Source organism: Siphateles boraxobius, unplaced genomic scaffold (genome assembly GCF_051911475.1).
Source record: "Siphateles boraxobius isolate OS27281-9 unplaced genomic scaffold, OSU_SipBor_1 61, whole genome shotgun sequence".
Classification (NCBI taxonomy): Eukaryota; Metazoa; Chordata; class Actinopteri; order Cypriniformes; family Leuciscidae; genus Siphateles; species Siphateles boraxobius.
In genome coordinates this window covers 8,275,147-8,302,575 of record NW_027509188.1, presented here as the reverse complement: position 1 = coordinate 8,302,575, position 27,429 = coordinate 8,275,147, and the positions used below count along the sequence as shown (strand labels likewise).

Genomic DNA, 27,429 nt, shown 5'->3' with positions numbered 1-27,429 from the left:
GTCAAGTCACAAAAGAATGAGAGACTCAGATCCGAAGACGTCAAAGGTGAACCTATGGGATGTTGTGTATGTGCGGTCAACACAAAATTAACAAATCACTCTCTGAGACAACTCGTTGTTCCCGAGTCATTCAAGATTCGTTTAAAATGAATGAATCGTTCATGATCAACCCATCACAAAGTCAGGCTGGGTTGAGTAGTAGTGAGTAAAACGTGATGTTTCTGAGAGTGGTTTAAAAAGTGTTTTCTTTATGTGTTCAAGGAATTTTTTTCAGCCATGCGCATATATATATATACTTTTTTTTTTTTTTTCGTTTCGAGGAAAGATACAGAAAGCAGACCTTCAATCATTTTGTAAATCAAAGACACTTGTAATTACACGTATACGTAATTACATGTATACCAAAACAGTATTATTGATAATCATATATATATATATATATATATATATATATATAAATTAATAACAAAACAATTAATACAGAGTGTATATTCTCTCAGGCCTGGAAACAAATTTCACAAGTTTTATCAATGCTTTATGTTTCCTCCTCTTAACAGTACTATATACATCAGAACATGGGGAGCTATTACTTACAGCAAATTCAAAAAGTTGCCATATTCCAAAGGTAAAAGAAAAATAACCCTACAAAAGAGATCTGGGCATACTGGTTTAATGTAATCAATCCATTTACTCCATATTTGGAGGAAGACTTCCCTTAGTGCTCTTAAGGAGAAAGATAATTATATCATATATCATACTGTTGGTGGTGGTGATGGTGCAATGGATAAGACACATGCCTTTGGTGTGAGAGACCTGGGTTCGAATCCACTGTTAGACACCATAGCGTATCTCCGCCTTACCTCGTGGGTGTAAAAGGAGGACGCCGGCAACATGCAGATATGTTTTCGCTTCGGAGCCAAGAGTATCTATTCACTCCACGGCCATTTCTGACTTCACTCTACGAGACGAGCCACTCTCCGGTGTTGTTGTGACGGCGATCTGCAGCGAATTCACATTGCCTACTGCTCTGTGCAGTGATCTGCCAGTGAGTGTGTTTCTCCCAGCTCGCTTCAACATCGCGGAGTTTTCTCTCCTCTCACAAAAAGAGCTCGCACGCGGTACATCTTTTTAAAGACGGCTCGCCAGTGCATTTGCAAAAAAAAAAAGAAAAAAAGAATGGTTACGGTAGCTTGGTATCGGACTCTGATGGGCACGAGCGTTGTCTAGTATGTTTGGGCTTGATCATGCTAGAGCAGCGCTCGTGGATGTTCTCTCTGTGGGAACATGACCATCGCGTCATATAGGTCGAGACTCTGTGAACTCGCAAGAGTGAGAGTCCCCTCATCCACCCCCCGATCTTCGGCTGGTGGCCAGGGTGACCTGAGGGTGTCGGTCTGGAACAAGGCGCCGACTCTGTGTGCGCGACCCCAGCCCCCTTCCTCAATGGCGGTGCCCGCTAGTGAACAGGTGATTCCCACTGGTCTACCCTCTGGTGGCCCGTGTGTTTCATTTGAAGCTACAGAGGATTATAATATGTTTGTAGCAGCTTCACAAGGTGGGTTTGATTCTCTGGGAAGTGACGACTCGTCACAGCTGCCACCTTCTGGTGTGCATACGGCTGTGCCTGAGTCTGATCCAGAGATGACGGCCATGCTTTCCTGGGACGATTGGTTTTTGGGTAAGGCCGCCGACCCTCGTCCACGGCAAACCCCAATACCTTCCCTCCCGGAAGTGCATGATGAGATCTCGAAGTCCTAGAAGACCCCCTGGTCTTCTCGGGTCCGCTCGCTGATCTCATCCGCCTTTCCTCCCCTCGATGGGGCCGCTGCCATGGGTACACTGGGGTCCCCCCGGCTGAACGCTCTGTTGCGATGCTATGTGTCCTCAGAGTGCTTCTTCTCGGCGCAATCCTAAGCACCCGTCCGTGGCCTATAGTTTTCGTCTACACTTGTGGCGAGATCCTATAGCGCCACGGGACTGGCAGCCGCCTCTCTGCAGGCCATGGTCATTCTGCTGGTCTACCAGACCCAGATGCTCATGGACTTGCACGAGGGCGGGACTTACCCAGGGCTCTTCACTGAGCTGCGCGCTGACCTTGCTCTCCGAGGGACGAAGGTGGCCGTACGTTCCCTGGGTCAGGTGATGCCCACCATTCTGTGGCTGAACCTGTCTGATGTGCTGAATGTCGCGCGGCCCCGTCTGTCCGACATTCCCATATCCCAGGTCGGCCTCTTCGGCGGTGCGGTTGAGGACTTTGCCCAACAGCTCTCAACCGCCCATGTGCAGACTGACGTTGATTCTGTCCCGACGGCCCCGCCGTCCGCTCAGATCCCTCGGTCTGCCCACCGCCGAAGGCGCCCTCCCGCGGCTCCCACCCCGCCCGTTCACCCGGGCCGGCTCTGGAAGCCGCAGGCGGACGCCAGAGCCCTCTCCAGCCCCGCCCCCCGCTACATGCCGGGTTAAGCGGCGCTCTTGAGACGGGCTCCTCAGAGATGGGACTCAGTTCTTTCCAGGAGTTGGTAGCAGGACCACCTCTTTTCCCCGGTGGAGGGCCGGGGAAGAATCCTTATTCTCCTAAGAACTGACTCTCCCTTGTCTCTGGGAATACAGAGTTCCCGGACGACACAGAGCGCCACCCACAAGCCGTGCTCTCCTCTTCCCCCACTGTCCCAGAGGTTGTTGACACGGCGCGCCGTCCACGGACCACTTCGCCCCTGTCCCCCTCTGTCGCCAGACCCCTGGCAGAGCAGGCCCCCGCGGGACGACCAGCCTGGTCCTCCCCTGGCCCCCTCTGCCAGGGCGCGGTTGCTAACTGTGCCCCCACATCGGGCCGCTATGCCGTCCACGTCTGGGCCAGTTACTCCGCTTCGCTGCCCCTCCGGGGGGACGCCTGTGGTTCGCATGACCCCGCTGGTTCAGTTCCTGGGAGCCTTGTTAGAGCTCCCCGTCTGTCCCGCTGGATCGCGCGGACCGTCAGCCTCGGCTATGCGATTCGGTTCGCACGGTCTCCTCCCCGCTTCAGGGGAGTCCGCTCCACTTTGGTCGGTGGCAATGCCCCCATCATGAGAGTAGAGATTGCCACCCTGCTGGCGAAGGGTGCAATCGAGATTGTGTCTCCAGCCGAGATGAGGTCCGGCTTCTACAGCCCCTACTTCATTGTCCCCAAGAAAACCGGTGGGTTACGGCCAATCCTGGACTTGCGCGTGCTGAACCGCTCCCTTCACAGGATGCTGTTTAAGATGCTCACTGCCAAACGCGTTTTCGAATGCGTACGGCCCCAGGATTGCGTTGCAGCGTTTGACCTGAAGGACGCCTACTTTCATGTCTCCATTCTTCCTCGACACAGACCGTTCCTACGGTTTGCTTTCGAGGGGCAGGCATACCAGTACGCGGTTCTCCCTTTCGGGCTAGCCCTGTCTCCTCGCATCTTTACGAAGGTCGTCGAGGCTGCCCTTATTCCCCTTCGGGAACACGGGGTCCGCATCCTGAACTATGTCGACGACTGGCTGATCCTAGCTCACTCTCGAGATCAGGTTTGCGAACACAGGGACCTAGTGCTCCGGCACCTAGCTCGTCTGGGCCTTCGGGTCAACTGGGAGAAGAGCAAACTTTGCCCCATGCAAAGGATCTCCTTTCTCAGTATGGACATCGACTCGGTCGCCATGTAAAAGGCGCAGCTTACGAGCAACCGCGCGCAGTCTCTGCTGACTTGCCTGAGACAATTCGAGGGCAAGAGTGCGGTTCCACTGAAACTTTTTCAGAGGCTCCTGGGGCATATGGCATCTGCAGCCGCGGCGACGCCGCTCGGATTGCTTCATATGAGACCGCATCAGCTTTGGCTTCGCGACCGAGTCCCGAGGTGGGCATGGCAACAAGGCACGCTCCGAGTACCAGTTACTCCGACCTGCCGTCAGACCTTCACCTGTGGTCGAACCTCAGTTTTCTCAGGGCGGGTGTCCCCCTGGAACGAGCTTCCCGGCATGTTGTTGTCTCAACAGATGCCTCCACCACGGGCTGGGGCGCCATGTGCAATGGACATGCTGCTGCGGGCTCCTGGACAGGACCCCAGCGGCTATGGCATGTCAATTGCCTCGAGTTGTTGGCAGTACGCCTTGCCCTGCACCGCTTCCGAGCGCTGCTCAAGGGTCAACACGTACTAGTCCGATCAGACAATACCGCCACTGTAGCGTACATCAACCGTCAAGGTGGTCTACGCTCCCGCCGTATGTCACAACTCGCTCGCCACCTCCTCCTATGGAGTCAGAAGCATCTGAGGTCGCTTCGAGCCATTTTTCATTTCCGAAGCCCTGAACTGTGCAGCCGTAGAGCTCTCACGGCTTCAGCCCCTCCCTGGAGAATGGCGACTCCATCCCCAGTCGGTTCAGCTGATTTGGGACCAGTTCGGAGACGCACATCTGTTTGTCTCTCACGACTCGACCCTTTGCACCCTGTATTATTCCCTGACCGAGGGCACGCTCGGCTCGGATGCACTGGCGCACAGCTGGCCGCCGGGCCGCAAATATGCGTTTCCCCCAGTGAGCCTTCTTGCGCAGACCTTGCGCTAGGTCAGGGAGGACGAGGAGCAGGTCACTTTGGTCGTGCCATACTGGCCCACCCGGACCTGGTTCCCCGAACTTGTACTCCTCGCGACAGCACCTCCTTGGCCCATTCCTCTGAGGAAGGACCTCCTTTCTCAGGGACGGGGCACCCTGTGGCACCCTCGCCCCGATCTTGGAGCCTCCACGTGTGGCTCCTGGACGGCTCGAGGCAGGTTTGAGTACCCTACCACCAGCGGTGGTGGCTACCATCACTTCCGATAGAGCGTCGTCCACGAGACACGTCTATGCGTTGAAGTGGAACCTCTTCGTCAACTGGTGCTCTTATCACTGAGAAGACCCCTGGAGATGCTCGATCTGCGTTGTGCTTTCCTTCCTTAAAGACGGGTTGGAGCGAAGGCTGTCTCCCTCCACCCTGAAGGTCTATGCTGCCGCTATTGCCGCACACCATGTCCTCATCGAAGGTGGGGAAGCACGACCTGGTCATCAGGTTCCTGAGAGGAGCAAGGAGACTAAATCCTCCTCGCCCTCCTCTCGTTCCCTCTTGGGACCTCTCAGCGGTTCTAACTGCCCTGCAGAGTGCTCCCTTTGAGCCTCTACAATCAGTCGAGCTTAAGTTCCTGTCAATGAAGACAGCGCTCCTGGTTGCACTGGCCTCCATCAAGAGGGTAGGGGACCTGCATGCATTCTCCGTTGACGAAGCGTGCCTGGAATTCGGGCCGGCTTACTCTCACGTGATCCTGAGACCCCGGCCTGGATATGTGCCCAAGGTTCCCACTACTCCCTTCCGGGACCAGGTGGTGAACCTGCAAGCGCTGCCCCCGGAGGAGGCAGACCCAGCCTTGGCACTGCTCTGTCCAGTACGCGCTCTCCGCGCCTATGTAGACAGGCCGCAGTGTTTCAGGACCTCAGACCAGCTCTTTGTCTGTTATGGTGGGAAGCTGAAGGGAAAGGCTCTCTCAAAGCAAAGGCTGTCTCACTGGATAGTGGACGCCATTGCTTTGGCATACCAGCAGCAAGGTCGACCGTGCCCCCTTGGTGTGACTGCCCACTCCACCCGGAGTGTGGAGTGCGCATGGCGCCTCGCTAATAGACATCTGCAGAGCTGCAGGCTGGGCGACACCCAACACATTCGCCAGATTCTACAATCTCCGAGTGGAGCCAGTGTCCTCTCATGTACTCGCTTCAACCAGCTAGTACTGGACCCGCTCAGGTGTCTTCGCTTGCTCGCCATTCCACTCCACGGACTGGATACGTGCGATTTCTCCTCAGGTGAGCTTTCCCGAAAGCCCTGAGCTCCTCCAGCACTCCTGACGTCGGCGCCAGTGTCTCTTGCCTGCGTGTCGGCTAGGTGCCTCCCGTGTGCATGGTCCCTCCCCTGAGCGACCCCCACATGTGTATTTCCACTGTAAGCCTCTCCGAGCGTGTGTCTTTCCCTTGGCAAGCCACCTTGCCACCCCTGGGGTTGAAATATTCCACCTGCGGTTGGACACCCCAGTGTTCTCCATATGCTTCCTTCGGGTCATATGTGTATTCTCTAAGTCCCCCCCCCTCCCCCTTGGCATTAATTGCATACTTCCCCTAGCTTGGGAAATGCTTCCCAGTGTACCTTGGTATTCCTGTGTTAAATAGGAGTCCCTCGTCCAGTCTCCCGACAGGGTTCTCAAATTTACGCAGGGCACTGGAAGACAGCTGAGAAGGTGGCGTGATTAGACTGGTAACCCCATTCGTCGTCATCCGACGGAACTCGGAGTGACAACAAAAGGGAATGTAACCCTCGTTCCCTGAGTAGGGAACGGAGACGTTCCATCTGCCTGCCACTTTCCGCTGTACCGCGGGGATCGCCTGAGCTCAGTCTTGGCTCCTCAGCGAAGAAACATATCTGCATGTTGCCGGCGTCCTCCTTTTATACCCACGAGGTAAGGCGGAGATACGCTATGCAAATTCCGCAGACCCCATGGCATTTCTTTGCCATTGTCTCGTTTTGTAATACTCGAAGTCGATAGGCTTTCTAAGCGAAACCCCATTCGTCGTCATCCGACGGAACGTCTCCGTTCCCTACTCAGGGAACGAGAGTTACATCCGTAACCGAGACGTTTCCTTCCCTTTATCCACTTGTCCCTTACATATAGAGTATTTTCGAGTAGATTTTGAAAAAAACAACAACTTTATACAACTTTGAAATGATATTGTTACATGGCTGAGCCTTGGATACTACTAGAAACACCTTTGTTATTCCTGACTCAGCTCTTGCCAGTACTCCTAGTTTAATTTTACTTTCGATATAATGCCTAACTTGAAGATATCTATAAAAGTCGCTTTGTTTAAGCCCAAATTTCTCCTTTAGTGAATAAAAGCTTTAGATTTTATCCTTGTTTGGAATGAAGTCAGTATCAAAGGCACACCATCTTAATATTCTCGATGCGTCATTCAAACCCCCTATTTTCATTGTCAGATGCCCAATTGTAAATGATACCTTGATCCATGGGTTTGTTTCCTTATTCATTTTAGTTCTTTGTTTGTTGTCTGCAATGAGGGCAGATAACGGGGACTCATCTATCGTCCCTCGCTCTATTTCAATCCATTTGGCTAAATATAAATATCACAAACCGTACGTATTGGCAGCTATCAGTCTGAAGCTCTTCACTTGTCCACTGGAGTGCCCCAAGGGTCAATCCTGGGCCCTCTTCTATTCTGCATATATATTAATGACCTACCACATGTGTGCCTAGAAATAAATATTCAGATGTATGCAGACGACACAATCCTATACATACATGGGCCATCAAAAACAGCAGTGGCAACTAAACTTTCAAACGCTATGGTAAAGATCAGTGAATGGCTAAACCAGTGTAACCTTCAATGAATGGCTAAACCAGTGTAACCTTCAATAAAATGTCTCTAAGACAGTTGGTATGTTTTTTACTAAAACTACCAACTCCACAGTAAATCCGGACATTGTAATATCTCGTGAAACACTTCAATTAGTTCCAGAATTTAAGTATCTCGGTATTCTCATAGACTCCAAACTTAACTTTAATTCTCATATCACCAAAACTATCAAGAAAATACAATTTAATCTATCTAATTTTCGATTGGTCAGAAACTCAATGTCCACCCGAGCAGCCAAAATGTTTATGCATTTACTGATCCTTTCGCATATGACTTACTGCCTCACTAGCTGGTCCCAGGCCAACCACACCAATTTAAAACCAATACAGTCCCTATACAAACAAACACTTAAAGTTTTGGATAAGAAACCACGTCATTTTCATCACTGTAATATTCTGTTAAAATAAAATTTATTAAGTTGGGAAAATTTTGTTAAGTTCACTAATATCTGTTTAGCATATAAAATCCTTCATGGCCTGGCCCCTCCACCTCTTGAGTTTCTGAGTTTAAGGTCCAACACCAGTCGCCTCACTAGAGGAAGATCTAGAGGGGACTGTGTCATTCCATTTAGGAAAACTGTGTTTAGTCAGTCAGCCTTCTCTATTAACCCTTTAGGCGCCAGAGGTTTTTTCCTAAAACGTTCGATTTTGACATCTTAATTTCAAAAGACTATATCTTAAAAGTGATAAAAGATAGAGACTTTCTGTAAATTAGAGAAATATTAACGATGACCCAAATTTTATGTAGGGATTACATTTTCCCATCTAATTTGCATATTATGACGTCATATGGTGGTGGCAATCTTGGATTATAGAATTTTCATGAAAAGTCACATGTTTAAATGATAAAATGCAGCACTTCTTTCCCCCAAAAATGTCCATCACCTTCTGTATGCTATATTGCACAATACTGAATGCTCAGGTATATAGTAAGTAGTAAACAAACTGTGTAAATCATTACTAATAAATGTTAGAAACAAACCGAATGCATGTAGTGGTTCCCCTTTTGCTGTAGAGATTTTCCATTTACTAAATACAGTAGGCACTCTGATTCCATGTATGGGGCACATATATATTATTCATATGACATACAAACACAAGTAGACAAGACCTGTTTAGTTCAAACGCTCACTCGCCACGGCAAGGCACAGATCATGAATGATACGAGCAGCGCGGCCAGATCTCCCTCGCGCGCGCGCCGAGTATGCACAGCTCGGACTACTGTCATTGTCATTGTGACTCCTCACCCTGCCTCCACGTTGTCTCCTAACTGTCCTATGAATACTTCGACCTTGTCTAACATACCCAGTGGTATTAGACTAAGTCTCCACCACAATACTGTCGCCGCGATTGCGGAGAGGATCTGATAAAATGGCTCACTCGCACACTAGCTCCGCTTTTGATCGCACTGATTCAATGCGCTCTAACTCGAACATTTTGTATAGAAACATGACGTTTTTTTGATTCGGGGATGAAGTATGACATGTCTGCCATCCAGTGGAGGGGAGGTCGAACGGAATTTGACACCCAATTTGACAAAATCGGCCGTTTTATTCAGTGCAGCATCTTGTCGAGTAAACTCGACCGTGGCGCCTAGAGGGTTAAAGCTTCAAAAGAATGGAACAACATCCCAACACCAATCAGAGAAATCAATAGTTATAATGTATTCCGCTCTTCATTAAAACGTTGGCTACTTAGCAATCAAACATGCCAGCACTGAGCCTCCATTGCCGCTTTATTGCGCCATCTTGCATGTTGTTCTTATTTAATTTTGACATTGCTGCATTTTAATGTTCACTCTGTCTATTAAGCTTTGTATTATAACTGACTAATGTTATTGACTGTGTCCTTTAATATTGACTCTAGTTTCTTCTTGAATTGCTGCTTGTGCTCTTATTTTCTGTCGCCTCAAGCTCCATTCCCACTTAAATTGTGTAGCACATGAACTCCTTGTTGCATGTTTGTTTTGGTGTCTTATTCTGGCTTCTGCAGAAAATGTAATGTTTATTGTATTTTTCCAAGTGATAATCAACTAGTTTTACTAATTACCTATTTCCAGGGTGCCTACTTTACATCGGGCCTAGGACTACAGATAAAAAACTAGCCTTTTAGCTAACTCTGGCATATTTTTGAACTGTCATGTTAATATGCACTGTCCTTGCAAAATAAATAAATATACTGGACTACTCCAACAGACTAATGGCCTTAATTGGGCCGCATAGTAATAGTATTGTAGGCATGGAAGACTTAACCCACATCTAAACTCACTAGAGCAGCTTCCACTTTGTGATTTGAAACATAGCTAAGAACATGCAGGGTCCTTCTAATGTTATCAGATGCTTGCCTTTGACGCTTATATATATATATATATATATATATATATATATATATATATATATATATATATATATATATGTGTGTGTTTTTTCCCTCACTTTTTTAATATTTGGTGCACACTTTTGGGACTTCTGGATCACTAAGACTGTCAATAAAAACCATTGCACTGATGTGCTATTGTGACTAAGCCATCATTTCTTGTACAGGACCCATTATTACCATCATGCCTCGTCACACTGCTTTACAGACACGCTTGTTTTGCACACGGCACTCAAACACAGAACCAGGAAACAGTTTCAGTTCAGGGAAAGAGAAACTGAATCGTAGTTGAGCTGTTGTGTGTTTGTGTCTCTGTATTCATGCAGTAAAATGGCAGAAGCCAGGTTTTCTCAGGATGAGTTCCTGTGTCCAGTGTGTCAGGATCTCCTGAAGGATCCAGTGACCATTCCCTGTGGACACAGTTTCTGTAAGAGCTGTTGTATTACAGGCCGCAGGGATCAGAAGAGAGTCTACAGATGCCCTCAGTGCAGACAGACCTTCAGTCCAAGACCTGCTTTAGCTAAAAACACCATTCTGGCTGAAGTGGTGGAGATACTGAAGAAGCGTAAACTTCCTGCTGACTGTTACGCTGGAGCTGGAGATGTGCAGTGTGATGTCTGTACTGGAAGAAAACACAAAGCCATCAAGTCCTGTCTGTGGTGTCTGAACTCTTACTGTCAGAATCACCTTGAACAACATGAGAGTTTCTTTAAAAGAAAGAGACACAATCTGACTGATGCCACTGGACGACTGCAGGAGATGATCTGCCAGAAACACGACAAGATCCTCGAGATTTTCTGCCGCACTGATCAGAAGTGTATATGCGTGTTGTGTATGATGGATGAACATAAAAACCACGACACTGTATCAGCTGCAGCACAGAGGACAGAGAAACAGGTATGAACTTACAGAGGTCCCATTATGCTTTTTTACAGGTTCATAATGTTGTTTACGGGGTCTACTAGTACACATTTACAGCATTTAATGTCTGTTATCACCCTTTGTCTGAACACTGTTTCAGTTTCTTTAAAACCCCGCCTTTTGAAAATCGTTGTCTGTCTGATTGGTCAGCCGGTCCAGTCTGTTGTGATTGGTCTACTGCTTAACGTTTGTGTATGAAATGTAACGCACCTTAAAATAAAGAAAACATAAACAGCGATGGGGAGGTGAAGGGATTCCACAAGGACTGTCGCAGTGACGGTTCAATGTATGCTGCTTATACGCTCTCAGCGATGATTGAAAGGACTGAATGATTAGTCTCCTCCTGAACCTAATGTAGCGTGAGCGGTATGATTTTTAGTATAACTAAATCCAGATAGCACGGACTACGCCACCCTGGGAATTGCACCCAAGGAAATAAAAAAGGGACCCAGGTTCGGTGGTGCAGAGAAAAGACAGAGTCGCTTCATCCAATAAATTAATGGTTTTATTTGCAAGGAAAATGTCCCACTAGCACCATTTGTTCGTAATATAATTCACTGGCAAGTTTATTATGACAATACAAAACACATCAAATGCTAAAAGAACATTCCTCCAGACCTCGCTTATTTTTAAGCACTGAATCACATTAAGCCAAACATAACAAAAAAAAAAAGAAAATGTACCGTCCCCACAAAATAAAACAGACAAAAAGAATATTTATTACAAAAAGAATGTAACTGCAAGGCTAAAGCTTACGTTAGGGGTGGCAAACTAGCTGTAAACAATTGTGCTCTCAACCATTTATGTGTGCCCGGCAAACTACATATGAAGAGGTGCTCAAACCTGGGTGCTCCAACCTCACAGCAAATGTGTTCACCCAGGTGACGAGCCTCCCCCTCGGCGCACTCAGCCTTGACTCGAAACCAAAAGGAAACAAAAAGAAAGATTAGTAGGGAAGATACAAAAACAGAATAATCACAATCACATCAGACACAATTATGATGATTGACCAGATCAGGGGGTGTACAGATGATGAATAATCTGTCCTACCTCATCGGCTGTGAGGACCCCAAAATACTCAGTGGATGACCGTTAGATAGACACTAATATAACACCACACGGCACTAAGGCCCAAATCACACTGATCAGTCCAACTCCATTACAGAAATAGCTAAATAACCCAAACCATAAAATGAAATCAAAAACACACCACGACTATTAAAGTCATGAAAACCTAACAAAACAATTATTCACGAAGGACAAAGGGAATAATCTAGTCTAAGAAAAACAGCAGCACGACCTGAATTAAATCACGTGGTACGCGGAAGACACACAAGAATCACACACACGTCACGGATCACACATCACGATGTCAGGATACACTCGCGACTGTTTCAATCAAGCTTTCTATGAGTGCTCGACGCAACTCCCAGGGTACGCAGCCAAAACGGTTACAGCGATCCTGGACTATAGTGAAACCGGAAGAGGGGCGGCGTGACAAAGCCTACATTCAAGGGCTTCCTGTTTGAACCTTTAAATACGCTGGCCCCGATTACCTCATCCGCCCATTCCCATATAAGGGCAATGACGCCAACAAAGGAAAGTGAAACTCCTCTACTGCTACATTCCACCCCCCCCCCCCTTTTATCGGCGCCCCGACGATAAGTCAACTCAAATGTTGACATTAGAGACAAACTAACGACTCGATGCCACCAGGCTAATGCCAGGGCCTAAACAAAGCCGGAACCGCCTGAGACACAACCCTAGAAGAGCAAACAGTCCCACCCGCGACCCCCTGTGCAGTCTGCGGAAGATGGTCCAGATTAGAGTGTTGCCCGGCAGTCGAGCGAGCCGTCCGTCGTAACGATGGTCGAGTCTCCTCAGGCAAGGTTGGACCTAGATAAATCAGGACAGTCGGAGGGGTCAACGGCCTTGCCTCCTGGGCATCTGGAGTAACCAGAGGCAACCTGGCGGCCTCTGGTACTGTTGAAAGATTACGGTAATATCTCCTAGGGTCAGCACTTGAACTGGGACCAACCGAACTGGTAGGTACTACAAGCCACAAATCATCATTAACATCCTCTTCGGGTGGTCCAACTGTCACTGATGGTCGATCCTGGGGGATGTCCTGGGGCTCTGGCTGCAATTGGGCTTTCAGCATCGTCCGATGTACATGTCGTACCTTCCCTAGATCGTTCACAGGTGCAATTGAGTACACCACTCCCTTCTCTTTAGGTGCCTTCATTACCTGATAAACCACAGAGCTCCAAAGGTCTTGAATTTTGTAACGCCCCCTTACACCCACGTTACGCAGGTAAACTCGCTGACCCTCTGACAGTGGCACTTCCTTCACCCTCTTATCATGATAGTCCTTGCGGCGTGCAGCAGCGGTTGCTAGTCTCCCTCTAGCACCCTCAAAGGCGACCTGCAGTCGGGCCTCATGTTCTCGAACCCAGTCATGTACCGTACCAGCCTCTGACTCACGCACTCTGCCCAACAAGAAGTCTACCGGTAGCTGGGGATCTTGACCAAACATCAGAAAGTGTGGAGACTCCCCAGTCGACTGATGTGGAGTAGTATTGTAACAGAAGACTAACTGCGGAAGGCAGGAGGCCCAGTCTCTTTTTCTTGAGGCAGGTAGGGTGCGCAGCAAGTTATGCATGGTCCTATTGAAACGCTCACATTGACCGTTTCCAGCGGGGTGGTACGGTGTGGTCCGTGACCGTGTAACTCCATACAGACAGCAAAGCTGCTGAATTAGGTTGCCCTCGAAACTACGACCCTGGGCGGAGTGGAGACGACCAGGCACCCCGAACTTGCAAAACCACTCCGTCACGAGAACCTGGGCCACAGTAGAGGCCCTCTGGTCCCGGGTAGGTATGGCCACTGTAAACTTACTAAAAATGTCTGTCATGACAAGCACATTTTCTAGGCCGTTATGTGAGGGCTCCAATACGGTAAAGTCCATGGCCAAAATCTCGTTAGGCCGTGAAGCCAAAAGATGTCCCATGAAGCTAGGGGCAGCGGGCTTCGTGTGCTTCGCCACTTGACACCTCTCGCACTCTTGGCACCAGCGCTTTACTTCCGCTGCCATTCCCGGCCAAAAGCAGCGTTGACGGACCAACTCCAGTGTCCGTTCTACCCCCTGATGCCCATGGTCATGGTGTAACTGGGTGAGTACATCTTGCTTTAACACTGCTGGTAGAACTACTTGCAATACCTCCTCACCCCCATTAGGTCGAAGGGTGCGACGGTATAGTACCCCATCCATCTCCACCAGTCGATCCCAGTGCCGTAGTAACGCCAATGACTGGGTGGATAGTGCTTGACGCATCACTGAACTAGGATACATCTTCTGCTTGCGAAGAGTCCAAATAGCTTGAATATCTGGGTCTGACCACTGTAGAGAACATATATCAGAGGCAGAATGATGGGGTAAAGCAAAGATGGCTGTTTGGATTACCTGAGATGGTAGTACAGCTCTGGTCTGCTGCAGAGATTCTGGAACGGAGGTGGTGGTCTTCTCTGGTACATACTGCCGGGATAAAGCATCAGCGTTCCTATTTACTCTGCCAGACCGGTATCGAATTTCATAATCGAAACATGACAGTTGGGCCACCCATCGCTGCTCCGCGGCTCCCAACTTAGCAGAGGCAAGATGACTCAAAGGATTGTTGTCGGTGTAAATGATGCATTTTTGTCCCAAGAGATACTCACGAAACTTCTCGGTAACTGTCCACTTCAAGGCCAAGAACTCTAATTTCATTGAACTGTAATTAAGCATATTACGTTCAGGGGGGCGAAGACCACGACTTGCATAGGCTATAGGCCGGACTTTACCGTCCTGTTCCTGTGATAGAACTGCCCCCAAGCCACTATGGCTAGCATCAACCTCCAGGATGAAAGGTAATGCGAAATTGGCATAAGCCAATACTGGAGTGGACTTGAGTTTAGCTTTCAGTCCTTCAAAGCTCTGCTCACAGGCCTCTGTCCAGGCCTCAGCGAAATCCCGTCCGGTCCTTTTCCGAGCCTTCGTACCACCCAACTCCGCTACTAACTTATGTAGGGGTGCGGCCATTTTCGCAAAGCCCTCCACGAAGCGACGGTAGTAGCTGGTGAAGCCAAGGAACGAACGCAGTTCCGCCACCTGGGTTGGACGTCGCCACTGGGCTACCGCTTCAATTTTCCCAGGATCCGTGGAGACGCCAGCGCTGGAGATCACATGTCCCAAATAGCCAACCTCCTGCTTAAAGAAGGTACATTTCTCCAGCTTGGCTTTGAGACCTTCCTGTCCCAAACGGCTTAACACTCCCTCTAATCGCTCCAGATGCTGTGAAATGGAAGAAGAGAAGACCACAACATCATCCAGGTAAAGTAACAGAGATTGACAGTGCTGTCCCCCAAACAAACGTTGCATGAGGCGCTGGAATGTGCTTGGGGCGTTGCAAAGCCCGAAAGGCATACGGTTAAACTCGAATAATCCAAAAGGAGTACAAAATGCTGTCTTAGCTTTGTCCTTCTCGGCAACAGGAACTTGATTGTAGCCGCTGACTAAATCGAGAGTAGAGAACCAATTGGCCCCGGAAAGAGCATCCAACGATTCTTCAATGCGTGGCAATGGAAAAGCATCTTTACGAGACTTTTGATTTAATTGGCGGTAGTCCACGCAGAGGCGAAGGCTACCATCTTTTTTCCGCACCAGAACAATGGGGGACGCATAGGGACTGCAGCTCTCCCTAATGATCTGCGCATCAAGAAGTTGATTTATATGGGCTTTGACAACCTCATACTCAGATGGGGGCAACCGTCTATAACGTTGCCGGACAGGGACATCATCTAACAGGGGAATTTCATGGGAGATAAGGCTGGTACAGCCCAAATCCCCCTCATCAGCTGAGAACACAGCCTGGTACTCGACCAGCAATGTCCTAACCCGTTGGGCCTCCTCCCTACTAAGATCGGATAAATCAAGGGCATCTATTTGGCTCCGAACTGAGGTGGGAGATGAACCAGCGACTTCAATAGCCCTTACCTCAGCTACGCCCTTAGGCAAACTGACCACATCCACCCCGTGCAAATAGCCTAACTGAGTACGAGCGTAAAGCAAGACATCGGTAGTGCCAACATTTACAACAGGAACGTAAACTGTACCCCCAAACACCTGGACTAACGAAGGAGATGCCAACAACCCACCAGATAGGCCAGAGTCGAGAGGCTCAAATAAGGCGGTACTACCAGATAAGTGATCTGAACATGTTGCCCTGACAAACCTGGTCACACCCCCTGGAATACGCTGAACCCTCCCCTGACTTAGCTTAACAACATTCTTCACGTCAGGGGGGGGCTCAACACCTGCCCGATAACACTGTTGCAAGGCTTGGAACACATGACCAGGTGCCTGAGACACGGTTGGTAACTCAAATAAAGCAGGCCCATGTTGAAAAAACAAAAGTTCGTAGCATTTGCTAATTACATTCATCCCAAGGACCCCTGGGACACTAGCACCACCAGGCGGGTCCTTTACTACAAGCACGCCGCAACCAGGTATAACCCTACCACACAAGAAAACAACAAACTCTAGATAACCCAAATAAGGAATAACCAACCCATTAGCAGCCTTAAGCTGAAGCCAACGGCAAGCCTGTAAACTCCCTGTCTTAAAGTGTTGCAAAAAGAAACTCTCGGTAACTGTGGACACCATAGAACCGGTGTCCAATAAACAGGACACCTTATGCCCACCCATAAGAATGTCTATATGGGGGCAGGAGGACATTAAAGTGGCTGCGGTGCTCACGCTACTTACAACACAAGAGCCTATAGGGGCCCCACCCGAGCTGTGGCTCAACGGTTCGGTGGGCATTAGTTTTCCGACACCTGTTGGGAGGGAAATGGTCCAATACTAGAGGGGGAAGGTAAAGCTACAGAGTGAGACCGGGAGCGAAAAGGAACCCTTGCACCGTCACAATCCCTTGCAAAGTGCCCCGGACACTGACATCTCCTACAAATTACAGAGCCATCACGAAACGGTCTAACATGCCTCTGGTTGTTCTGAAGTAGAGCGATACTTTGGGTTAACTGATTAAGCTGATCTTGTTGTTGTTTCAGAATAGCTTTAAGATTCCCCAGTTCTGCTCCTAATGTACCATTACCCAACATGGTAGAGGAACCCCCCTGAACCCCATACTGAAGGCCATAGATCGATGGAACAGAGTGACTACGACCCCTATGCCCCCCAGGCAGACCCTCCCTGCGGGCTGGCGGGCTGGCGACGCACTAGTTGCTTTAACTCTCGACGGAGTGAACAGTCGGAAACATACTCAATAAATTGGTCTCGTAATAGCACCTCAAAGTTCAACATGCCCGCTGGGGCAACACGTTTTACCAGGTCCAGAAGACGCATCAGAGCCAAAGAAAACTCATGAAGACTCTCCCCCTCTTGCTGTTTCCTGGAAAAGAAAGCCTCCTGCAATGCAACATATGATTGACAACAGCCATACAGTTCTTGCAAGATCTTAATAATGATTTCCGGGTCTCCCCGCTCTGCATCTGAACGATATTTAATTTCATCCCTGGCCTCACCTTCTAAGTGATCAACCAAAAAGAAAGCTTGATCAACAGGAGCCAGATGACGGGCTCGCATACAGGCTCGTGCCTCCTCGACCCACTCGTCAATATTCATACCAGAGTTGCCTCGGAACATAGGGCACTTTCTATCCCGTGGGATAATAACAAGTCTCTCAGTAGCAGTTATAATACCTTCTGCAGCCATACTTGCAGATGGCCTTGCTGCAGTGTTGTCACAAAGGGCCGGAATAGAATCCGTTGACACGGTTGCCGCCGGCTCCTGGCGCAGACGTTCATTTTCGGCTCTTAGTTGTAGAACCATGTCTCTAAGTTGTATCAGTTCATCCTCCATGACTGAAAAACAGAACAAAAACAAAAGAAGAAAAAAAACAAAGCAAAACCACACAGAGGAAACTCAGGGAAGACGTTCGTTCAGAAGGGACCTCAATCAGTCCAGGGCTTGAGCATCACCTCAGAGTCAAAGTCGGCTGCTGTTTTTCAATACTCAAAAAAAACAAAAAACAAAAAAACAGAATTGACTTCAAACAAAATGACCAATATGAGATTACAGAATCCACGTCTCCGCTTTTACAATGCAACCACCCTGCCGACTACGCCAGTTTGTAGCGTGAGCGGTATGATTTTTAGTATAACTAAATCCAGATAGCACGGACTACGCCACCCTGGGAATTGCACCCAAGGAAATAAAAAAGGGACCCAGGTTCGGTGGTGCAGAGAAAAGACAGAGTCGCTTCATCCAATAAATTAATGGTTTTATTTGCAAGGAAAATGTCCCACTAGCACAATTTGTTCGTAATATAATTCACTGGCAAGTTTATTATGACAATACAAAACACATCAAATGCTAAAAGAACATTCCTCCAGACCTCGCTTATTTTTAAGCACTGAATCACATTAAGCCAAACATAACAAACAAAAAAAAGAAAATGTACCGTCCCCACAAAATAAAACATACAACAAGAATATTTACTACAAAAAGAATGTAACTGCAAGGCTAAAGCTTACGTTAGGGGTGGCAAACTAGCTGTAAACAATTGTGCTCTCAACCATTTATGTGTGCCCGGCAAACTACATATGAAGAGGTGCTCAAACCCGGGTGCTCCAACCTCACAGCAAATGTGTTCACCCAGGTGACTAGCCTCCCCCTCGGCGCACTCAGCCTTGACTCGAAACCAAAAGGAAACAAAAAGAAAGATTAGTAGGGAAGATACAAAAACAGAATAATCACAATCACATCAGACACAAATATGATGATTGACCAGATCAGGGGGTGTACAGATGATAAATAATCTGTCCTACCTCATCGGCTGTGAGAACCCCAAAATACTCAGTGGATGACCGTTAGATAGACACTAATATAACACCACACGGCACTAAGGCCCAAATCACACTGATCAGTCCAACTCCATTACAGAAATAGCAAAATAACCCAAACCATAAAATAAAATCAAAAACACACCACGACTATTAAAGTCATGAAAACCTAAGAAAACAATTATTCACGAAGGACAAAGGGAATAATCTAGTCTAAGAAAAACAGCAGCACGACCTGAATTAAATCACGTGGTACGCGGAAGACACACGAGAATCACACACACGTCACGGATCACACATCACGATGTCAGGATACACTCGCGACTGTTTCACTCAAGCTTTCTATGAGTGCTCGACGCAACTCCCAGGGTACGCAGCCAAAACGGTTACAGCGATCCTGGACTATAGTGAAACCGGAAGAGGGGCGGCGTGACAAAGCCTACATTCAAGGGCTTCCTGTTTGAACCTTTAAATACGCTGGCCCCGATTACCTCATCCGCCCATTCCCATATAAGGGCAATGACGCCAACAAAGGAAAGTGAAACTCCTCTACTGCTACACTAAGTTTGCAACTTCATTTATTACTTCTGACTAGCATCGAACTGCATTGTTCAGAAAACAGTTGTTATAGAAGAAAACTCAAGACTACATTGAAGGTGTTTCAGGGAGTTCAGACACTGATATAGTGAATAACCCCTTTGTAACTTTGCAGGGCTTTTTCATGCTCAAACAGCAACATTACACACTAAAGAGAGATGAAAAAAACATAATATGACCCCTTTTAAAACAGTAGTTCAGTAGTCAAAAAAATATTTTTTTTCATCGTTTAATCATGTTATTCAAAACTGGTTTGACTCCTTTTTTTCTGAGGAACACAGAAGAAGGTATTTTAAGGACTGTATCTTCTGTCCATACATTGAAAGTCAATTAGGTCCAAAAGTTTCAATCTTAAAAAAGGATATAAAGGTAACATAAAATAAATTATTTAAGTTAAAGTGATAAGATTAGGCTTGTTCGACTTCATGCAGCTCTGCGCAGACCGATCGCCGACTGACTTGAAGCAGTGCATGCCGGCTAGAATTTTTGTCTGACTTGAGACAGTGGCAATGGCATCAAAGTACCTCAAGACTGATTCAAGAGCAACAGGTTGATTCATTATGCACAGCTTCTCCAGAGCGGCTGCACAAGCTCTGATGACGACACAGCTGTTCCACGACGACATTATTCTCACAACTTCAGTTCCACTAATGCTCACAAATCTGTTTTTTTATAATAGTAAAAGCTCTTTTCATGTAATCATAATGTTATATTGTCTCATGTATATCAAAATAAAATTGATTAAAAAAACATAAACCCCACTACATTGGTATTTAAATTACCACATGCACGCTGCACCGGACTCGTATCTCATGAAGGAGCTACAGAAGCATAAAAGGAGGTGCGATGACAGTGAAGGATGAGAGAGTACCAGGCCTGGACTTTAGTTAAATTGACTGCCTATTTAGTTTCGTTTTGTGTTAGTTTATTTTAGAATTAAAGTTTGTGAACTTTCCCATCCCATAACAACTGACCTTGTTACACTGGAGCTGAAACCCAGGAGGAATACGGAACACGCTGTCAATGAGCCATCGCCACTGTGGGGAATCCGCGGTGCCATCGAGCGGATCTTTGATGCCAGGAATATTAGACTTTATTTTACAACAAAGCCGAGCATCTTCTGCAGAAGATTACTCCAGATCATTGCCCAGCTTCACACATATATAGCATACATCCTTTTCCAAAGATGGTAACACACTCTATGGATATTTTTGGGTAAAGGTCTATTACCATGTGACTTCTCAGAATAGAATTTTCTGCTGCAAGCAAAATTCCAGGCCTTTCTTCAGGCTCCCAAAAGTCAACCCAAAGTCACTCACAGATGAAATTATAGTGTACTAATATAGTGTACTAATATATAGCTAAATTACTTATTTTCTAAATAATAAGATCTTCTACACCGGCCACCTGGGTGCTGGAAGGGCGGCTGCCATCCGTAAGGGAGCGGAGGGGTCGCCGCCGTTCGCCGTGGGCCGGAGCCTGGTGCCGTCCACCATGATGGGGAGGAGCAGGGAACAGGGGACTGGTGGCATGACTGATGATGAGCTCACCCGTCTCTTATCTCTCATGGAGGATGTGGAAGCATGAAAGGAGGAGCAACGACAGTGAAGGACAAGAGAAGACCAGGCCTGGATTTTACTATGTGTTTTGTTTATGTTTTATAATGTGTGTGCGGCAAACATCCTTTACTTTCATTTTGTGTTTGTTTTGGAATTAAAGTTTGTGAAACGTTCGTCGGTTCCCGCCTCCTCCTTCCCATAACATCAAACCTTGTTACATTTATTTCACTTCAGCTGTGATAAAGTATGCAAACACAGTGTCACACTACAGGAAGCAGAAACTGTCCGACTTCACGTCTGTTTTCAGCTCCTCCACGCCTGAATGTCTTCAGAATATCTTCTGTTTTCTGCAAGAGAAAATCAGTTTGAAAAGATAGGAGAATGAATAAACAATGAAAGAATTTACATTTCTGTTCAGCAAATTAGCTCAAAATAAATATTAATAATCAATCATAACTTGTAACAGTTAATTATGAATATTTGGATCAGTTAATAGAATTGTCATGATCCCGGTATTACACTCTACCACCCTCTCCTGATCACACTCTTTATTACATCCATTTACACACACACGTTCCCATTCATTATCTCTGCCGCTCTCAGCTGTCTCTCATCACCTCATCACTCTCCCTCTTCTCCTCCCCAGCTGGTTCCCACTTTCTCTGATTAGACTCTCTATTTCTAGTCTTCCCTGTCCTTTGTTCTTTGTCAGATTATTGCCATGTGTTACGTACCTGTGTGCCTGCTGAACCAAGCCCTGTCGTGTCGTGTCCCGTCTGGTGCGTGCCTCTATCTGTCTACCGTATTACATCGTCTCTGCTTTGTTACTTCTTCAGCTAACGTAAGTGGTCAAGGATTGGCGTTCCCGTGCTCTCTACGGACCCAGCCTGTCTCACCCTCCGGGGATTTCCCATTGCCGGTCCTGACCCTACATTTCTGTGCTATTACTGAAAGACTTTCCGTTTTCCTTTGGATGAGACTTTCTTCAGTTGGATTTATTCGCCTTATGTGCCACCTGTGTTATTTTGCCTGAACTATTAAACTTTGTCAAACTGCCCTTTGCTTTTGGGTCCTCTCTCCTACACGTGACAAGAATTAATTGAATGTAGTAAAATTAATATTACAATTAATCAACCTGTTTGTTCCGTGAACACTCCGTGTTAATTGTTTATTAATTCTAAGTAACGTTCATTTCCAGGGGAGGGAAATGTCTTTCTTACTATACAGTACTACTGTCATGTTTCAATGTGTTTAGTTCAGTTCTGTGATCTTGTTTCCCCCTGTCTTTGTGATTTTGGTTTAGTCCTGTTAACTTTTTCCCCCTCCTCGTTTGTGTTCAGTTTCTTCACCTGTGTTCAGTTTATCCTATTAGTCCCTGTTCATTTAAGCCTTGTTTTTTCCCTCAGTGTTTGTTGGTCGTCGTCCTTGTATGGTTGTGTCTCTGAATTCCTGGAGTTTGTTATTTTGTTCCTGTATGTTCCTGAAGTTTATTTTGTAAATAAATCAACTACTTTGAAGTTCCTGCATCCTCGTCTTCAGCTACCTGCACACAACCCTGACAGAACGACCAACGTTCAAAAAACAGTAAAAGCTCCAACCCTGTCCCTTCGGCATCAGGATGAGTTGGGATCAGATCGCAGCTTTGGCCATGAACAGCCGTGATCTGATTGAATTCACGGGCAAGTTTTGTTTGCTGGTGGCTGACAGTACCCAGGGAGATGACACCATCATAGGGTGTTACAAGATCGCAGCCCATTATATCGACCCACGACCGTTACCTGACGTCACTGGGATGGACTGGAGGGATGCAATCGCCACATGTTGGGATAGCTTTATCCCCACCTGGGCTATCTCCAATCCCAAGTCTGCCCGTCTCTCCAGCCCAGCCAAACCCAGGCATCCAGTCAGTCCAACCGGGCCTGGAAAGGAAACGGGGCATCACCGCTCCGGACCCGTAGCTGATAGCACCTGGCCTAGGTCACGGAAGCTGGTGTCGAATAGCGCTGATCTGGCTTTGAAAATGTTTGATCCAGCCATTATGTCTGTCCGTGGGGCCCACAAGTGTGCTGCTTTTGCCAAACCCGTGCATTGTGCCTACCCAGTCGAGCCCATCGCCTGCCCGTCAGCGCCTGAGACCATTGCATGCCCGCCAGCGCCGGAGCCCGTGTCTGCTGTCCCAGAGCCAGTCTTCGAGCAAGAGCCAGAGCCAGTCTTCGAGCAAGAGCCAGAGCCTGTTGATCCTGCGCCAGAGCCTGTTGATCCTGCACCAGAGCCCGTTGATCCTGCACCAGAGCTCGTTGATCCTGCACCAGATGCACCAGAGCCCACTGATCCTGCACCAGAGCCCACTGATCCTGCGCCAGTCCTGTCCAGCCCAGAATTTCCTTTGCCGCTGGTCCTGCTTAGCTCAAAGCCCTCTTCACCGCTGGTCCTGCCCAGCCCAAGACCCTCGTTGCTGCCGGATCCCCCCTTTCCTGTCAATTTCCCATTAAAATTTTGGGGGGGCGCCCACCCGAAGGGTCCTCACCGCCATGGACGCCCGAGGGTCCGACAGCTTCGCCCTGGACGCCCGAGGGTCCGACAGCTCCGCCCTGGACGCCCGAGGGTCCGACAGCTCCGCCCTGGACGCCCGAGGGTCCGACAGCTCCGCCCTGGATGCCCGAGGGTCCGACAGCTCCGCCCTGGACGCCCGAGGGTCCGACAGCTCCGCCCTGGACGCCCGAGGGTCCGACAGCTCCGCCGTGGCCACGCCCACAGCCTGCTCCGCCCTGGCCACGCCCACAGCCTGCTCAGCCCTGGCCACGCCCACAGCCTGCTCCGCCCTGGCCACGCCCACAGCCTGCTCCGCCCTGGCCACGCCCACAGCCTGCTCCGCCCTGGCCACGTCCACAGCCTGTTCCACCCCGGTTCCCTGAGCTACCAGCTCCGCCCTGGAGGCTTCCTGTTCCTGTACCACCACGCCCTCGTCAGCCTCCAGGGCGCCCACCCTCCCACCCCTTTGGATGTTATACGGCGCGAGGACGCGCCTTCGGCGAGGGGGGAGGTACTGTCATGTTTCAATGTGTTTAGTTCAGTTCTGTGATCTTGTTTCCCCCTGTCTTTGTGATTTTTGGTTTAGTCCTGTTAGTTTTTCCCGCTCCTCGTTTGTGTTCAGTTTCTTCACCTGTGTTCAGTTTCTCCTATTAGTCCCTGTTCATTTAAGCCTTGTGTTTTCCCTCAGTGTTTGTTGGTCGTCGTCCTTGTATGGTTGTGTCTCTGAATTCCTGGAGTTTGTTATTTTGTTCCTGTATGTTCCTGAAGTTTATTTTGTAAATAAATCAACTACTTTGAAGTTCCTGCATCCTCGTCTTCAGCTACCTGCACACAACCCTGACAACTACCCTCTTGGTAGTCTAAATCGTAAAATAAACTTTGTTGCAAGCAGAGAATCAGAACCAAATACGTATTGTGCACAAGTTTGATTAACTAAATAACAAACATAACTAATCTGAACACAACATACAATCACATGTACTTGGGTAAAATGGTAAGCGACATAATGAAACCGGAAGCAGGAAATGGAACTATGGAAAAGACCCATTTGACTTTAAAAAGAACCATCATCTTATTATTTTCAGAGCACCTCATTAAATGTATACTTGCATGGCCTTTGCAGTGAAAGCATTTCGTGAAGTTCCTAAAGAAGGATTTTAATGGTTCCATGAGTCTCAATTGATTTCTTCTGCGTTGAATTAAGAAATGGTAATGAACTTGCATGGTTTGTTTGACTCTGTTCGCATGGCTGGAGTGCAGATTGTGGCCTGCTGGCCCTGGGCCGGAGAGGCCACGCAGAGCAACCAGGAGAAGGGAGGAAGTCGGAAGAGTTGATGGAGTTGGTTGGAGTTGCGATTGACTTCTTCTGCATTGAATGAATTGCATTGCATTGAAATTGTGCCAAACTCCTGATGTTGTCCTTGATTCTTTTGTGGGTGAGAGAGCCTTCTCTCTCCTGAATGAGCACATGGCTGGTTGTGAGTCAAGTGCTGCTGCCCTGTGGCCTGGAGAGGCCACACATGACAGCTAAGCGAACGTACCGAGAAGGCCAAGAAGGGAAGGGCTTGTGTAATGGCAATTTAAAGCCTGAGAAAGGTCCCACCTCTCAGGGTTAGCTCAACAAATAAGAAAGGTGAAATTTCCAAGCAGGAAATTCCTGTGTTGGGAGGATTTATGACACTGTCTCAAGTGTGGTTAAACATGGACCTTGTCGTTTGTGTACATTTATACTCAGATAGATATAACAAACACACGCTGCATTCTATGATGAGAAGTACACTAAAGTGTGAGTCATTAAATAAAGATTAATTAGATAAGAGACACAATATAGGTGGGGTTACATTATCTAGTAGTTCTCTCATAAACAATGTATAAAATATATAAATGCAATAGACAGTATATAATTAATGCTGGAAGTCTGTTTTAAGGGCTGTAGGTCTTTTCTATGGCCTCAGTCTTGACCACATTTTTAACAGCAATAAAACCATCTTATCTGATGGTCACCCTGGCAACTGAGGCCTTTTCTGTTCTCTTACCTCTTTTGGGGGGATATTTCACTCCTAAGAGTGGACTTTAAAGCTTATTTGTTAAATGTAACAGTTATGTGTCTGATTGTCTCAGTCGTTACATCTACAACTATCATAATAAAACTAGGCATTGATGAAGTAATGCTGGCACTTATGATTGAAGCTATAATAACTTTATAATAAGCTTAGGGGGGCAGTCGGGGCCTAATGTTTAGAGAATCAGACTGATAACCTGAAGTTTGGGGGTTTAATTCCAGTACCGGCAGGAAATCACTGAGGCCCCAATCGCTACCACAGTGAATGGCTGGCTACTGCTACCGGTGTGTGTCCACGGCTTGTAGTTTGTGTGTGTGTTCACTACTCGCTGCTCCTAATGTTATGCACTAGATTGGATGGGTTAAATGCAGAGGACAAATTCCCATAAGTATGGGTTACCAAACTTGGCCTTCACATGTCATGTCACTTGTCATGTAACAGGATGCAACTGTAACAGTACTCAACCTCATCCTTAAGCACCTTGAGGGCAACAAAAACCATGCCAGACTACTGTTTGTGGACTTCTCTTCAGCCTTTAACACCATTCAGCCCCATTTGCTGGTTCAGAAGCTCTTGCATCAGTTCCAACTGGAGGCCAACCTTGTGGGCTGGATATTAGACTTCCTCACAAATAGATCCCAGCGAGTGAGAGTCAATGACCACCTCTCTGACATGACCCTCACATAAACTGGCTCACAGCAGTGAGTTCTTTCCCCCCTCCTCTACATTCTATACACGAATGACTGTCGTTCTGTGACTGAAAACCAACACTTTGTGAAGTTTGCTGATGATATGGTTATTGTCAGCTCACTGAACAACGAGGAAACTTCACACGGTCCACATTGACCACTTTTTAACATGGTGTCAGGAAGCCTTTCTTGAACTGAATGCCTCAAAAACTAAGGACATGTGTCACAGGCCGGGGCAGTTGACCGGCCCTTTACGCACCGCCCCTGTGACCCGTACCACCTTGAGGAGCTAGCAGAGAACACCACCAGACCAGACAATCAGATAACAGGTACAAAGTTATGCTTTATTGAATTAAAAGTATTTCTTAAAATAAGGCATCGCTCAATCGGCTTCTTCCTCTTCTCAGAATCCTGGTCTTCCCCCTCTTCGATCGAGGCATACACGACAGAGGTAAGTGCGTAGCTGGGGGTTCCTCTTAACACTGTACATTGGCAAATTTAAGCAGATAACTGTTCCTCTTTAAGACAGATCAGGACATCAGGGGACGAATGACTCCCGTCTTTAGCAGATCACCTCCAGGCCGGACAATGGTAGGTGTACAGGTAATGGGTCCTCTTCCAGGCAAATCAAGGCAGCGGGAGATGAGTAACTCAAATCTCCAACAGCTCGCCTCCAGGCTGGACAATGGTAGGTACACAGGGGATGGCTCCTCTTCAAGACAGGTCAGGACAGCAAGCATCGGCTCAAGGCCGAACAACAGTGAGTATACAGGTAATGGCTCTTCTTCCAGGTAGATCAAGGTAGCGGGAGATGAATAGCTCACGTCTCTATATAAGACACACTCAACAAGCACTGGTTAGTTAGACCCCAACGCCCCTCGAGTTTAGGCGATCCAGCAGGTCACAGGCACAAACAAAGGCAAGACTTTTTCTCCCCACACTCGTGTATTCAGCAAAGCACTTCAAACACTTCACACGTGCAAATATCCACCATAAGCACTGCAATCCGCACACTCACAGTGAACTAGGGCCTCTGATCGTAGCTCCAACCAGGTTCCTCGTCTTGGATGTAACTATGACTCGGGGACATATACAGGAGCTGAATCCTCGTCCTGGACGTATTTGGACTCAAAGATGACATGCAAGATGGACAGCGACAGGCATGACTGGTTTTAAGAGGTCAGAACATCATAATGTTAGGTTGAAACAATAATCATACGGGCCTTGAGACTCCAGGACATCAAAGTGTTTTGTTTCCAACCAGTAATCATCCGACCATCACATCCATATAGCAAGAAAGGGATTGGAGAATCAATATAGAAGATAGCGTGGTACTTAACTTGTTC

General features: G+C 47.6%; 1 protein-coding gene across 2 annotated transcripts in view; it reads left to right on the top strand.

Annotated features, from left to right (window-relative positions):
* The window catches only part of LOC143718303 (tripartite motif-containing protein 16-like), a 276,192-nt gene that overhangs the window by 239,989 nt on the left and 8,774 nt on the right, over positions 1-27,429 (top strand). Inside the window, exon 1 of one of the 2 annotated variants that reach the window (XM_077209359.1) lies at positions 10,062-10,720. The exons of the other annotated variant lie outside the window; for it this stretch is intronic. Coding sequence (XP_077065474.1) covers positions 10,154-10,720 — 567 coding nt within the window. The 5' untranslated portion in view covers positions 10,062-10,153. Of the gene's footprint in view, positions 1-10,061; positions 10,721-27,429 lie in introns of those variants that run through there. 2 annotated transcript variants of the gene reach the window in all.